General features: G+C 33.9%; 1 protein-coding gene across 1 annotated transcript in view; it reads right to left on the reverse strand.

Moving 5' to 3' along the window:
• Positions 1–7,133: 7,133 nt before the first annotated feature.
• Positions 7,134–16,278, reverse strand: part of LOC114327414 (SID1 transmembrane family member 1) — a 53,278-nt gene continuing 44,133 nt past the window's right edge. Inside the window, exons 8-14 of the mRNA XM_028276025.2 lie at positions 15,558–15,731; positions 14,545–14,662; positions 14,186–14,308; positions 13,848–14,036; positions 13,628–13,788; positions 12,459–12,569; positions 7,134–8,461 (exon numbers count right to left, since the gene is read on the reverse strand). Of these exons, the coding sequence (XP_028131826.1) occupies positions 8,285–8,461; positions 12,459–12,569; positions 13,628–13,788; positions 13,848–14,036; positions 14,186–14,308; positions 14,545–14,662; positions 15,558–15,731 (1,053 nt within the window). The 3' untranslated portion in view covers positions 7,134–8,284. The remainder of the gene's footprint in view (positions 8,462–12,458; positions 12,570–13,627; positions 13,789–13,847; positions 14,037–14,185; positions 14,309–14,544; positions 14,663–15,557; positions 15,732–16,278) is intronic.

The raw sequence follows: 16,278 nt of genomic DNA on the forward strand, positions 1-16,278 counted from the left end.
GATTTTGTTTCTCTTACACCTTCTTGGCACCTGGTGCTCCGATGAGGCCACGTTAAAGCCGAAATACATACATATAAACACATAGTGAAGGCCCTGTTCTGTAATCAAATTTGAATCATCTTTACTTTAATTATTAGTTGTCAAAATCGATCTCTGGATAGTTTGTCGATCTCTGGAGCCTTATGGTACCTATAGTTTTTAATTATAATTTAGAGGATATTTTGATTGAGACTATCAATAATGTCAGAGATTTAGGTGTGATAGAGATCTTCAATCTTCATAAAGATGCAACAAGGCTATGAAACTGCTTGGTTGTATTAAGAGACTAAATAATACCAGAGATTTTCGAAGAACTTCTTCTTCTTCACGTGCCATATCAGAATTATCCGACCTTGGCGATCACCATTGCGAAGGCTTCTCGATCTTCTGCAATATGGAATAATTGTCCTACATTTGGTATCTGAGTCCATTCTCGAATGTTTTTTAACCAAGAAACTTGTTTTCTTCCTACACCTCTGCGGCCCTCTATTTTGCCTTTAAGGATCGGTTGTAATATTTTATATCGACTTCCCCTCACTATATGTCACAGATAAGACATTTTTCGATGTTTAACAGTCTTTAGCAGTTCTCTATCTTTGTTGACCCTCCTTAGTGCTTCTTCATTAGTTTTCCTTGCTGTCCTAGCAGGTATCTTCAGCATTCGTCTACGAATCCACATTTCCAATGCTTCAATTTTGTTGATGATCGATACTTTCAGCGTCCACACTTCTGTACTATACAAAAGTACGGACCAAACAGCACTTAACCATTATTTGTCTTAGTTCTAAACTGAGATTATTATTGCAAAGAAATGACTTTTATTTTCATAAAAGTAGTTTTAGTCATTGCTATTCTACGTTTTATTTCTATATCTGGATCTAGTTGGTCCGTTATCACAGTTCCCAAATATGTCATTTTGTGAACTTTCTCAACTTGGACTCCGTTTCATTGAAGCTTTTTTTAAGCTTTTTTCGTAGGACTACATCTCTAAAAACTCTAAAAACTTGTCTTTTTCGGTCCCAACGTTTAACTGTGATCTGATTTTCCTTTACTCACTCGTATGTATCGAAAAGCTACAGAGATTTCAAAGAAGATTCCTGATGCACTGTTTTTTTAAATTGCTTATGCAATATTCTTATTACGGTATGATCAATTTTTTGCATCTAGATTTTCTTTCCAAAAGAATCTCCAATATATGTAATTATGGTTCAAATATAGGTGTGGTTCGACCTTGTGAGATAGATATGTTTAACCTATGTATCAATAGCTTTAGAGAGCAATAACTTTTGAAGCACTGAAATACTAAAATGCAAAATGATGCTCTGTCATGTTTCTCCCTTTTGTTATCTACTCTCTTGTCTCGAAAAATCGGGACACCTTAAAAATGGGTCATTTTTGATGTTTCGAATCTCCTAATCCTGTTGTCCGATTTTAGTGATTTTTTTAATATATGTTATAGCCTTATTCTCTAAGAATATGGATGTAGTAATAGTGTTGCTGAACAGGTAAATGTCATTGTATACCGGATGTAACAATAATACTGTGTTTTTTCCTGAAAGTTCGTAACACCCTGTGGAATTTTCTAGTATTTAAAAAATATTGAAATTAAAATTCAATTGTAGCCTTAGCCTTTCTTAACATTCTGTTTTTTTGACTCATTCACTTATATTAAATAATGAAAAAGTTAGGTACTTTGACAACTAGCCATGTTCTTCATCAAAATACAGGGTGTTTCTAAATAAGTGCGACAAACTTGAAGGGGCAATCTGCATGAAAAGATAATGACCGTTTCATTATAAACATATGTCTGCCAATGCTTCGTTTCCGAGATACAGGATGTTGAATTTTTTCTTACACACTGACGATTTATTTATTGCTCTAAAACCGGTTGAGATATGCAAATGAAATTTGGTGGGTTTTAAGATGCAGTTATTGCGCATTGTTTGACATACAACTATGTATTTTATATTCACCATTGGCGTGCATACGGGTCATATTACCTGTATGTACGCCACTGATGAATATAAAATTTTTAGTTGTATATCAAAAAATGTGAAATAACTACCTCTTAAAACCTACCAAATTTCATTTGCATATCTCAACCGATTTTAGAGCAATAAATAAATCGTCCGTTTGTAAGAAAAAATTCAACATCCCGTATCTCGGAAACGAAGCATTTGCGGACATATATTTATATAGCAAACTGTCATTATTTTTTCATGCAGAATTAATCCTTAACGTTTGTCGCACTTATTTAGAAACACCCTGTATTGATGAAGAACATAGCCAGTTGTCAAAGTACCTAACTTTTTCATTATCCAACATAAGTGAACGAGTCAAAAAGCAGAATGTTAAGAAAGGCTAAAGCTACAATTGAGTTTTAATTTCAATATTTTTTAAATGCTAGAATATTCCACAGGGTGTTACGAACTTTCAGGAAAAACACAGTATTATTGTTACACCCGGTATACAATGACATTTTTCTGTTCAGCAACACTATTACCCTATTACTACATCGATATTCTTAGAGAATAAGGCTGTAACATATTAAAAAAATCACTAAAATCGGACAACAGGTTTAGGAGATTCGAGAAATCAAAAATGACCCATTTTTTGGTGTCCCGATTTTTTTGGCCAGGAGTGTAGTTTGTGTGTTTCTTCACTAGAAGAAGTGAGAACAGATGAGGAAATTGGTACTCTCAATACATTTTGAGATCTGTTTCTGAAACGACTTTATTGGCGCGAATATTTCATTTGATTACATGGTATCATTAACTTTATCTGTGATGCTAAGAATATCTTTGCTCATCCATCATCCATCTGCTTATTCTCATGTTTACCATGAGTATTCGTGTATTCTTCATTCTTGCTGACTGTCCAACATTCAGCTGATCTTGTTGTGCCCTTATCGAATTTTTCTTAGTTTATACATCATTGAATATTTTCCATATTGTAGCAGTAGCATAATTCTTAATACACACCATCAGGGCCGCGTTTAGGTCAATTGCCGCCCTAGGCAATTCTCTAGTAGCCGCCCTTCAAACATGTACCATTTTTGCGAGAAAAAAATGCAAGCAGAATTTTTTATTTAGGGAGCGTTCAAGTATTATGGAACGCGATTATTGAAGATCTTTGAAGATTTTTGACCCCCCCTCCCAGCCCCTACGTAACGCAATTTTTGAAGATTTTTGACCCCACCTAACCTGCGTTACGTAATACTTGAACGGTCCCTTAAATAAGAAATGTATTGTTTGGAAATGTATTAAAATGAGGAACATAGAAATTATAAAAAATAATATTTTACACAAGTGAGAAGAACAAAAATCACACTGATCACAGTATGGTATGAATTCACTTTTGACCGATGAAAATAAACACAGAATGTTTTACATAAAAATGAAAAATTATGATTATGTATAATTTGCAATTTGCACTAGTATAAGATAGGAATGTGTTGCGATAGCAGTAGCCGCTATTCTTTAACTGTTATTTCACTGAAGCTATTTCACACTGTTACATCATTTTCATAATAACTGAAATATTCAGGTAGCTGACTACTTTTTTAATTATTGTAGACCTATAGCAAGAAAACCTACCCGTGTCCTGTCTAGAGTTCACGTCCGTTTTTTTAATTATTAACAATTTAATTTGTATGTAATTTCTACATACATTACATATATGCAATTTTATTATAAATGTATTAATTAATAAAGGGTCTACTTTGTTTAAACATTTCTTGAAAATTTTTTTTTCCAAATACCTATTTTCTTAATCATATCATTATAGTATGGTATAACTAGATCCAAACCCAGACATCCAAAGTGAAAGTTATTCTCCAGCACAAAATTGTTCTATATGGTCTACATAATGTTCAGAAAAAAGTCACACCATTTTGAGCGTCGGGTTTGGGGGGAGAGGGGGGAGAAATCGGTAAATTCGTAATTTTTTAAGTTTTTCGTCAATATTTCTAAAACTATGCGGTTTAGCATGAACAACCTTTTATACAAAAATGTTCTACATTAAATTTGAAACAAAAAAGGTCCTCTGCATAATCCGTCTAAAATGAACGGTTCCAAAGTTATGGAGGTAGAATAGTATAATTGGTCCAAAAAAGGCCTAACCCAGACATTAAAAGTAAAAGTTTTCCTCCAACACTAACTTGTTATATATATGGTCCAGATATTATTCAGTAAAAAGTTACACCATTTTGAGAGTCCAGTTTGGGGGGTAAATAGGGGAGAAATCGGTAAATTAGTAGTTTTTTATGTTTTTCGTCAATATTTCTAAAAATATGCTTTAATGTTCTATACAAAAATGTTCTACATTAAATTTAAAACAAAAAATGTCCTATACATAATTGTTATAAAATCAACGATTCCACAGTTTACGGAGGGTGAAAAGTGGAGGTTTTCGATACTTTTTATATTTTTTGAGCAATTTATAATATTTTTACTGATTGAAAGAAATTTTCTTTAACAGGATTTGCTATTTCAGTGGCCGATGGTATGTTAGTGATAAGCCCTTGAAGAAACGTCAACCTCACCACCCAAAATCATCTTCAATTGCCCAAGAATTATAAAAAGTATCGAAAACCTCCACATTTCACTCTCCGTAACTCTGGAACCGTTGATTTTATAACAATTAAGGATAGGACCATTTTTGTTTTAAATTTTATGTAGAACGTTTTTGTATATAACATTGTTTACGCTTAAACATATTTTTAGAAATATGTATTGACGTAAAGAAATAACTAATTTACCGACTTCTCCCCCCATCTCCCCCCTAACCGGACGCTCAAAATGGTGTAACTTTTTACTGAACAATATGTGGATCATATAGAACAATTTGGTGTTGGAGGAAAACTTTTACATTGGATGTCTAGGTTAGGCCTTTTTTTGGACCAATTATACTACCTCCGTAACTTTGAAATCGTTCATTTTAGAAGGATTATGTATAGGGGCATTTTTTATTTCAAATTTATTGTAGAACATTTTTGTATAAAAGGTTGTTCATGCTAAACCTCATAGTTTTAGAAATATTGACGAAAAACTTAAAAGACTACGAATTTACCGACTTCTCCCCCCTCTCCCCCCCAAACACGATGCTCAAAAAGGTGTGACTTTTTTCTGAACATTATATGGACGATATAGAACAATTTTGTGTTGGAGGATAACTTTCACTTTGGATGTCTGGGTTATGTCATTTTTTTAATCAATTCTATCATACTATTAATGATCATAGAAAAAGTTAAAGTACCTATATTTTAATAAATAAATTATTTTTATTAACTAATAATTTATTGAACATAATTTATTCATTAAAATATACCTTAACTTTTTCTATGATTAATAATGATAGTATCATTACAAAAAATGGATTTTTGAGAAAATATTATTTTTTCAAACATTGTTTAAAAAATTAGACTGTTTATTAATGAATAAATGTCTAGACAAATTGCATATTTGTAATTTACACAAAAGTACATACAAATTAAAAGAAGAAATATCAAAATTCATTGAGTAGATCCCAAGATATAGAAAATGGTAGTAGTTTTAAGTTGCTTTTTTAGTTTTTGAACTCGTGCATTTTTCGGCTCCTGCCAGGTAGCTGAAAACTGTGTTTCCTGTCTAGAGTTGGCGTTCGTTTATTAATTATTAACAATTTAGTGCAATCAACGCAGAAGCTCCCCCTTCACTTACTATGACTAATCATCATTTGAACTACATTTTTAAAAATTCGAGTAAAATATCTTCTTTCCGAATACCTATGTAAGATGTTTTGTAAATGTTTATAAACTAGTATTTTTTACTATATTAGAAAATTTGTTATCTTTTCTTAATACATTTTGATAGGATCACTTTTCTACTTTCATTTGGCATACACAGAATTGTCCTATCTTCATTATTTTCTGTCATTTGTTATTGCAAAACAAAGGTCTCTGGGATAAAAAAAATAGAATACCTAACTTTTAAAGTAATTAATGGATCGGTCTCAAATTTTGGGAGTTTGTTATGTACCCCAATACCCAACTTTGAGTAAAGCGAAACACTACAGTTCTAAGTTAGTTTTAGGAAAAGTTATTAATAAATAACGATTTTCAGTTATTTTGCAGTTTACGAAGCAACAAATTAACTTTTTGACTTTCAAAAATCGTCATTGTGGAGGTTTTTCAATATTCTAAAAAAATAAATTTTGTAATTTTATGTCAACTATTTAGCTTTTTAATTGAGTGCAAAAAATGGAAAAAATCGCATTGATTGCACCAAATTGTTAATAATTAAAAAACACGATCTCTAGGCAGGAAACATGAAGGTTTTCATCCTATAGGTCAAACCCACAATAACTAAAAAAGTAGTCAGCTACCTTGATATTAATTTCATTGTCCCGAACATGGTTTATTTCTTGCTTATTTCCCTGGATGGAGTATTATATCAGTGCGACGACACGAATGTTATCTCCTTGTAATAATACAGTTTGAAAATCCCAACTCTAACTCGATTTCCTACTGGTAATCTTTAGTTTCTGCAATATTGATGTTTTCAGTCAATTCACCGTGTTTGCGGAGCTTCTGGCGGCCCAATAATCACTAAATTTATGACTTCCGTTCTTTTTGGATGAATAGTGTTAGGTTTAAGATAACAGAATGCTATGTTTGTTTTATTTTTGATATGAATGCAATTTCTTTTATTTAGAAACGAACGCCCACTTCTATTTCATTGATGGATGAATGATGAATATACATATTTGTTATTTGATTTTAATTTTTAAATACAAATTTTTTTTGTACAGTATTTTTGCCGCACCAGGGGCGTCATTTGATAGGGTTAGGGGAGGCAGTTGCCCCCTCCCCTGAAACTGAAAATGACTGAAATTTACAAAAAAATACTTTCAGTTTTCATTATTACATCATATAATATAATGTATTGTATATTATATAATGCTTGCCCCCCCCCCAATCAAAATTTCAAGCCCCTGTGCCGCCCTCTCACAATTTGCCGCCCTAGGCAGCTGCCTATATTGCCTAATGGATAAAGCAGCCCTGCACACCATACCATTTACATTTATAAATACAGGAAGACTACAGGTACACCAAATATTAAAAAAGCTTTATTAAATAAGTTATCACAGTTGATCATTTACAGGTTGTTTTTATAATATAAAACACGAATAATATGATGTAACTTCTTTGGTATCTATAAAACAATGATATGGCACATCATTACAAATGTCACCTTTGGTATGTACAGAGTGGGACAGAGAAATGGGGGTATGTTCAAAAAACGCTCGAACACGTCGAATGATGTTACTCCGTCTACCGAACAGACGGAGTAATCAAGTGACTAAATCATAATATTTCTTCAAAATACCTTAACGCACGGCCTTGTACACAATGCTGATAATACCAATGACCGAATACCTTGTTATCGGTATTGCGTAGAAGGTCGTGCGTTAAGGTATTTTGAAGAAATATTGTGATTTATTCAGGTGATTACTCCGTCTGTTGGGTAGACGGAGGTGGCCAATCCACTTTGTTATTTCAAATACAACACCCTGTATAATATTCACTTTTTGGATTTCTCGAATGCAACAGAAATGCACAAAATAAATTCTACAGATGATATAGGAATCATATATTAAAAAGAGAGAAGATTGTCAAATTTTTCAAGGATAGAACCTGTTGAAATACATTTTGATTGTAAATATTGATTCATACATCGAGAGCAAGCACTGTTGGTAGTTTCTCCAAGACCGCAACGTAACAAATAAAGATATAAGAAAGGGAAACATTGTGGAAAATGTAATCGATTAAATTTGTTGAAATTAATTTTAATTTAATTTAATTTTAATTGATTTAAAATGAACTGGGTATGATACATGGCATAACAAGAATGAAAGTTGGACAAGAAATATTGTTTATTGGAGAAATGTAGCTAAATAACATCAAAGTCAGAATGTGAGATATTGACAACAACTAGCAACGAACAGATAAGTGTAGAAGGCACAAGAGGAGTTTCGTTGCTGACTGATTGATAGTCTTAAGTTATTACATCGGTACAAATAGACCTCACCAATAAATCGGTATAGATCAAAATCGGTCAAATTACAGCGATAAAGGTACACTGTCTTAACATCCACAATAGGTCAAAAGTCAATCCTGTTTTAGTTTATTAAATCCTACAAATACCAATATATCAAATTAATATTGGTTTAGAACAGTATTCTTCTGCAAATTTAAACCCATAATCTAGAATACTTGTAGATCTCTTTGTTCTACATCAAGTATGTCATCGTCCAAAGACATCAAATACATAAAAGTAAAATAGAGAGCTGGGGCACTCAGTAGGTGCCAAATATCGTGTTTATCGAAGAACTTGAAGACTATACATTCTTGGTTCCATTGACGAGATTCTGCAGGTGTGACCTAAAACAACAATTAAACAACATTCATAAATGATTATTTAAAAAGCTCAACAGTAGGGTGGTTCGAAAAAAACTTTTTTTCTTATTTCAGATCGCTATAGTGCGCAAAAGTTGCCATTGGTATAGACTTGAAAAAAGCACCAATTATTATTTTTTTATTAATTTGTCTTCCGGTCGCGCAATGCCATCGAAATTAGCAAAAATTGTGAAAATCCTTAATTTTTCATATATTTTTTTTAATAGGCCAGATGGTTTTAATTGCGTATCTATACCATGAATTAACTACTAAAAGTATGTAAAATCAATATAAATGTACTTATTATACATTTGTTTCATATCTTCCGGTCGCGCAACATAATACAAAATGAGTAAAATTAGTAGTTTTTGCAAAATTTTAAAGTTTGACTGTTTGGTACAATTTAATCATACGACTTTTAGAGATGGTATAGTTTAATTTAATTACAATAATATATTTAAAATCCAAGCATATAAAATAAATTTTGATATTCAAGTGGAATTCGGTCGCGCAGCTTCGTCAAAAACAGCAGACTACCGAGAGACGAGGCGAAAGTGACGAATGCCAGCGAAGCGCGCGCTGCCACAAATAAAGATACATGTGGGAATATCTCTACAATGGAGTATTTGTCTTCTCCATTACATCTCCATTACAACGAACTGCCATTACACCACCTTTTCCAACACTTAGATGAAAATACAATAGGCCCAATAGGATATTCCGGACCGATTGGAAAGGCCCTACCTGATTGTGAAAGACTACCACTTATTGATTTTAATCCTATTGATTGTGAGATTCCAAAAGTTGACAAGCGTATTCTTAGTAAGCACCAATAATTGTACTTGCTTGAGATATCAAAAGTCATCAAGTCAGGACATTGTTCAGAAGACTTTGTAGTGGGTACGTGATCCTATCCCAACGTCACATTCAAGATGGCTTACTACTGCAAACCAAGTTTTGCGTTTCTACATCAGTGTGTCCAACCCTTCTGAAAATCTGAGAGAGATTGTCACATTCATTCTCAAATGTTATAATATGCCTATGTGGTTTGCCACAAAAATAAACCACAAATTCACAGATGGGCCTAGACATGATTACAAAATCATTAAATATTCAAGGTACTTACCAGAAGAGCTTCTTCAAGTTGTTGATCCCGTTTTAAAACGGAATGCTTACTTTGCCCATCCCGAAAATTTATTTTGGCTATGGTAACTGATGACAGAAACCATATCCGAGAGCTGGGCTTTAGGCGTATCATGAAGGAAAAGCAAGCAACATCTGAAAGTGACTCTATCAGAATCTTTAAACCACCAAACTTAAACTTTGAAGCTAAATAGTATTACGAAATTATCAAATGGAACACCAGTACACTGACTCCCCTCTACTGCTAAGAACATTGACTAATGAAGAGATGAAACAGTATGTGAGTAATGACTTCAAGCCTGTTATGAGTATAGATACTTTGCCATGCCATACACAGGCAGTTGAAAGATGCGTTAAGCTAGTGACCGTAGCTTCAAGTAAAGTGTGTGGACACAGTTCCAGAGACGGCTATATTAGAACCACATTATTACACCGTTCAGCGATGCCAACGATTAAAATTAACAACAACTGGTAGTTTTTCACAATCAGGTAGGGCCTTTCTAATCGGTCCGGATATCCTATAGTGCCTGTTGTATTTCCATCTAAGTGTTGGAAAAGGTGGCGGAATGGCAGTTCTTTGTAATGGAGAAGACAAATACTCCATTGTAGAGGTCTTCCCACATGTATCTCTATTTGTGGCTGCGCGAGCTTCGCTGGCATTCGTCACTTTCGCCTCGCCTCTCGGTAGTCTGCTGTTTTTGACGAAGCTGCGCGACCTAATTCCACTTGAATATTAAAATGTATCTTAGATGCTTGGATTTTAAATATATTATTGTAACTGAATTAAACTATAGCATCTCTGAAAGTCGTGTGATTAAATTGTACTAAACAGTCAAACTTTGAAATTTTGTAAAAACTACTAATTTTACTCATTTTGTATTACGTTGCGCGACCGGAAGATATGAAACAAATGTATAATAAGTGCATTTATATTGATTTTACATACTTTTAGTAGTTAATTCATGGTATAGGAACGCAATTAAAATCATCTGGCCTGTTAAAAAAATTTTTGAAAAATTAAGGTTTTTCACAATTTTTGCTAACTTCGATGGCATTGCGCGACCGGAAGACAAATTAATAAAAAAATAATAAGTAGTGCTTTTTTCAAGTCTATACCAATGGCAACTTTTGCGCACTATAGCGATCTGAAATAAGAAAAACAGTTTTTTTCGAACCACCCTACTCAACAGGCCTTGAAGGCATGGGGCTAAATATAGAATTATTATATTAATATAATCATCATCAGGGCTTTTCATTCCGGATAGAATGTTTGCCGCACTTACTTAGAGCTGTCTGATTCGCTTATTGCTGTGAATCACTCCGCATTCCACTTGTGTATTGTCAAAGTTTGTTGTATGACTTGGTTTTCGTTACAATTTTATTCCACTCATTTCGATATGTGCATAGTTCCCTCCAGTTTCTAGATTTTAGAATTTTGATATCTCTCATGACCTGGTCCTCCCATCTCTCTCTGGGTCTTACCCTTGGTCTTTCAGTTTCTGGTTTCCATTTGGTGATCTTCTTAATCAGTAGGTCGTTTTTCCTTCTCTCTATGTGTCCCATCCATCTCAGTCTTTGCGCTTTAATAAATCTAATGATATCTTCTCCCTTCATTATGCCTCTTAGTTCATGGTTCATTCTTCTTCTTATTTCTCCGTTGTCCATTCTAATCGGGCCCATAATCCGTCTGAAGATTTTTCTTTAGAATATTCTCAATTTCTCTTCAACTTTTTATTTAAGGCACATTGTCTCAGCTGCGTATGTAACTACTGGTCTTATTGCAACTCTTTATATTTTCAGTTTTGTATTTCTGGATAAGTTCTTGTCCTTCATTAGCCTATGATATCTCCAGTATGTTTTGTTGCCTGCTAGTATTGCTCCGTTACTTCTTCACTTCTCTTATTTTGGCCATTCACTACTACTCCCAAATATTTAATTTTTTGAACTCTTTCAAAACATTCAAAAGTGTAGTTTTCTATTTTGATTTCGCTCGTCCTGTTATCTTCTCTTTTAGAGCCGAGTAGATATTTTGTTTTTCTTTAGTTAATTTCTAGACCTCTTTTCCGTGCTTCCTTTGCCAGGATTGTTACTGCTTCTTTTAATCTTTCCTTGTCTCTTCCCATAAGAACTGTATCATCTGAATATGCAACTATATTTATGTTGAGGAGTGGGCTATAGTTCCGTTAATTTTGCTGGCCTTGACTGTTCCTTCCACTGCTATGTTGAATAATGTGGTTGACGGAAAATCGCCTTGTCGCACTCCTGTTTCTATTGCAATTAATTTTGTGCTACCTTCCAATTAATATAATACAATAATATATTACTACATATTACAAAACTTGTATCAAGTAAGATGGCTTCTTGTCTAATCATGCTCCTTGCCTATAAAATTGACGTACTATTCTCTCCATTCGTCCTTGTTTGTTACTCTTTCTTCCCAACCATTAATTCTCTCATTTCTGAGACCTTCCATCGCTATCAAACCATCTTTGTCTGGGTGTTCCTTTCCTTTTTTTCGTGATTGGACCCCGATTTAGGATCATTTTTGGTATCCTCTTCCTTCGTGTTTTGAACGTTGTTTGTTTGGTAAAGATTCAGAATTCAACCCTCAACTAATCCTTTACGATTTCACTGGTTGAGTACACATAATTGAGAAGCTTAACCAATATTTTAATGATTTCTTCGTTAATTAGTTTTAACCTATCTGTCGTTATTATAATCAGAGCCAAAAGCTTTCTTATCCTTGTAGCATGTATCCATTGTAGCATGCAAACCTTCAGTATTTTTGTTCAATTTCACAGGTTAAGGTTAAAATTTTATATATTTAAATTTTACTTACCGTCCATAAAGTTGCTGCATCTAAGAAAAATACACTTGATGAACCCCAACACACTATTGCGAGAACCCCATACAGAATTGCTTCATAACAAATTTTTTCTTTGCTTATCAGCTAAAATTAAAGTCAGTAAGTTAGTGAAAAGGTAATCAAATTCGTTCAATAATAAAAAGAGAATAATGTCTAGTCTTACAATTAACTTTCCCAAAACACAACATATGACCAACCTTGTACTGGCCAAAAACAATTCAACTAATGGCAAGCAAATTGAACACATAACTACCTATAAGTATCTGGATCACAAGATTACATTAGGAAGAGGAAATAAAACTGCAGAGCTAAACAGGAAACTAGGACTAACATGGGCAGCTTACGGGAAACTGAGAGAAGTCTTTAGATCAGATATTCTGCTTGAAAAGGAAGGTTTCTGATCAACTTGTACTCATGTACTCCCAGTTCTAACGTGTGGAGCAGAAACATTGACCTTTACCAGAAAAGTAATCAATAAAATACAAGTGGCACCGAGAGCAATGGAGAGGTCAATACTGAATATAGCACTCAGAGACAGAGCTTCAAATCAAATATTTATGAGAAAAACTGGTGTTCCGGACGCAGTTAAAAGAATTGCAACGCTAAAATAGAAACTGAGCGGAACAACTCTGTGCCAGATTCAGCGATGGAAAATGGACCAAGAAAAATTTTAGAATCGAGACCTAGACACGATGTGTATCGTAATCGACGACGTCCTCTAATAAGGTGGTCGGACGACATTCAGCATTTTAGCACAACTGGATGCAGGGTGCTCAAGGTAGGATGCAAGATGCAATCGATTTTTTATGGGAGGCCTATGTTCAGCAGTGGACTCAAAATTACTAATGATGATGATAACTGACTGTCTGCTGTCCACAAAATACATTTGCTAGACAATGACATTCGGATCAAATCAGAAAGTTAATGTAGAAACTGTCGTTGAAAAGCATTGGAATCTGTAAAAGTGATGATGTTGATGAACGAAGTCGTTAATGAAAGCTGTGAATTCATGACTTAACACTAGCACCAACTGAAAGTTGCACTATCTTTGGATCTTTACATTTACTTATTTTTTCTTTTTTTTTTTAGTGATTAGGTATAGAAAGTAATTTTTAATATACATAATAATAAAACTAACTTACCTTCATACACGTATAAAACACACAATGAATGACGCTGTTACCCATCAATAACGCTAACAAGAAAGTTCCAAAGTCAGTGACGTTGTCGCTATACAACAAGAGCCCACAAATCAACATTGAATAATTCGCTATATTCGCTATCAGCAGTATTATAAATCTAGCTAAAAAATGTAAATACAATCATTAAACTGAAGGAAATATAATTTATTAAAGCATTTACCTTTCCGTATAGGTTTAAGTGCGTGTTGAGTAAAACCTTTCTTGGTGACGGAACTTCGAAACTGATTTAATCCATCGACGACGTAGTTAAGGAAATAAATTTTTAATGATAAAAATAAACAGAGCAACGTGTAGCATACTACGAAGATGATCCAGATGGCTAAGTTTCCGTTCAAAATTCCAATCATAGCTACAAAAATATAAAGATACATTATAAGTACTGTAACATTTTTATTGTATAAATGGCGCCCAACGTGGACACGAATGTGTAATATATAGTACATTAATAAAAACAGAATTTAGTGTACGTTTTTGCGAAAAATGTGAAATTAAACTTACCCATAAATATGGCACATCCCAAAACAGTAAACGTTGTGTACGCAGTGGCATTAATATCTGGATGACGGTTCTGGTATAACTTTACCATGCATAAAACTGCCATAATGTACATAAAACTTGTATCTGTAAAATATATAAATGTATAGATATGTATATTTATCAAATTTGGATGGTTGTTTCTTTTGTATCAAGAAAAAACTACCCAAATACTTTGAAAAAATTACACTTACAGTTTCTAGAAGACTTAACTCTTAAGTTTCATAAGAGATAAACAAAATTGTAAACAATATGCTAATTAAAAAAAGTTAGACTTTTCTAATTAGTTTTTTAATGCTCTATATAAATTGGTTGCAACTTACCGAATTGATAATTGGACTGACTCGGGCAAATATGGTAACATGCTGACAACAACCCTTCAATAATTAAAGCCACGCCCATAGCATGAAATATTCCATAATGCACTGGTATTCCTTTGTCCTAAAATACCGAGTTTCTTTACTGACTATATTTAAAAAAATGGAACTTGTTTATGCATAATTATAATTTAGCATCAATGTTTTCATTTTAAGAAAGCTCATGATAGAGAAGGGGAGAAAGGGAGTACAATAAAAAACATGTCGGTTCCAGTTTACTCCACCTTGTCGATTCTACTCAAATCCAACCCTCATCCTTACGATGGTGCCCTCTGGTATACCGAGCAATCCAATTTGACATCCGGTATGCAACTCAGGGAAGAGTTGGGTCGGGAACTGACGAGACCGGATGAAACAGTGCCTAGCAAGAGGGTTTTAGGGTTGGGCCGACTATTCAAGCCTATAAAAACCCCATTAACGAAGGTTATGAATAAAAAAGCCGGACTATTTAACCTACGAAGAACTCACAAAGGAAATAAGGACAATGATTTCAAAATTTGCACGTGGAATGTAAGAAACCTCTTCAGCACGTCATCCTGGGACTACAGCTCTGCTCATATAACAAATCCATAAAGCCAAAGCAGATATCATTGCTTTATACGTGATGAAGTGGCCTTGCTCCGTGATCCTGGAAAAAAGATCAGATTAAAGGAAGGCCGAGGTTTCAAGACATCTTAGAAGATTATTTAAAATCTATAGGAGTCAGAGCACGGAAAAGAGTTGCCAAGCTCATCACGAAAGCATAAGTTCCTTGGGTAACAAATGATTCCTTTCAGAATTTTTGATTTTTTGGAAAACACGTGTAGGTTAGCAGTGCCTAGGTTCTTACCTAGCCTAGAAAATCCATTGTTTCGAAACCGATAGCTTCATTACGTTTTTGCTACTCGTAAGCAGTAGTAGAGAAGAACTGCTAAGTAATACAATATTTTTACAGATAGTATAAAACAATTTTCACTTACCTTTCTCAACTTGATTATTCTATGCCTGTCAGCAACTACACAAATGAAAATGATGCCGAAAATAACGTAGCCGATATTGGAGAAAATATGATTGAAGTCGCTGAAACGAAAGGCAGGATGTGCGCATAGGAAGTTATAGTAACACATGTCTTCATCTCCAGTGCGATTAACGATCTAAAATATTAAAATAAATTTTATAAAATGTATCTACATTAGTCATGTAATAAATTTATAGGGAATATCCACTTTGGACACAAAGTACAACTGGAAAAGATAACTAGAACTATAAATGGATGGAAGAGTTGTACAAAACTCTGGCTTTGTGGTGAACTTCGTAGCTCTATAACCGACGCAATCAGTCCCAGTCCCGGAAAAAGAGGAGGGATAGAGATGCTCCTCTTCTATCCCTCCTTAAATAGTTACTATTTCTCAGGATATTCCATAATATGCAGTGCTGAACAAACAACATCAGCTTTAGTAGATAGTGTGGAATCACAGGCTCTTAATATTAAAAGACGAGTACGGCAGGAATGCCTCTTGTCACCCCTGCTTTTCAACGTTTACTCCGAAAGAATTTTCAGAAAAGCACTTTCTGAAAAATAAGAAGGAATACTTGTGAATGGTGAAGTCATCAATAATTTGCGATATGCGGACGATACAGTACTCCTAGCTTCTAGTCAAGAAGATCTACAAACATTAGTTGATAGTGTTGTTGAGAGTT

Source organism: Diabrotica virgifera, chromosome 2 (assembly GCF_917563875.1).
Source record: "Diabrotica virgifera virgifera chromosome 2, PGI_DIABVI_V3a".
NCBI classification, from domain to species: Eukaryota; Metazoa; Arthropoda; class Insecta; order Coleoptera; family Chrysomelidae; genus Diabrotica; species Diabrotica virgifera.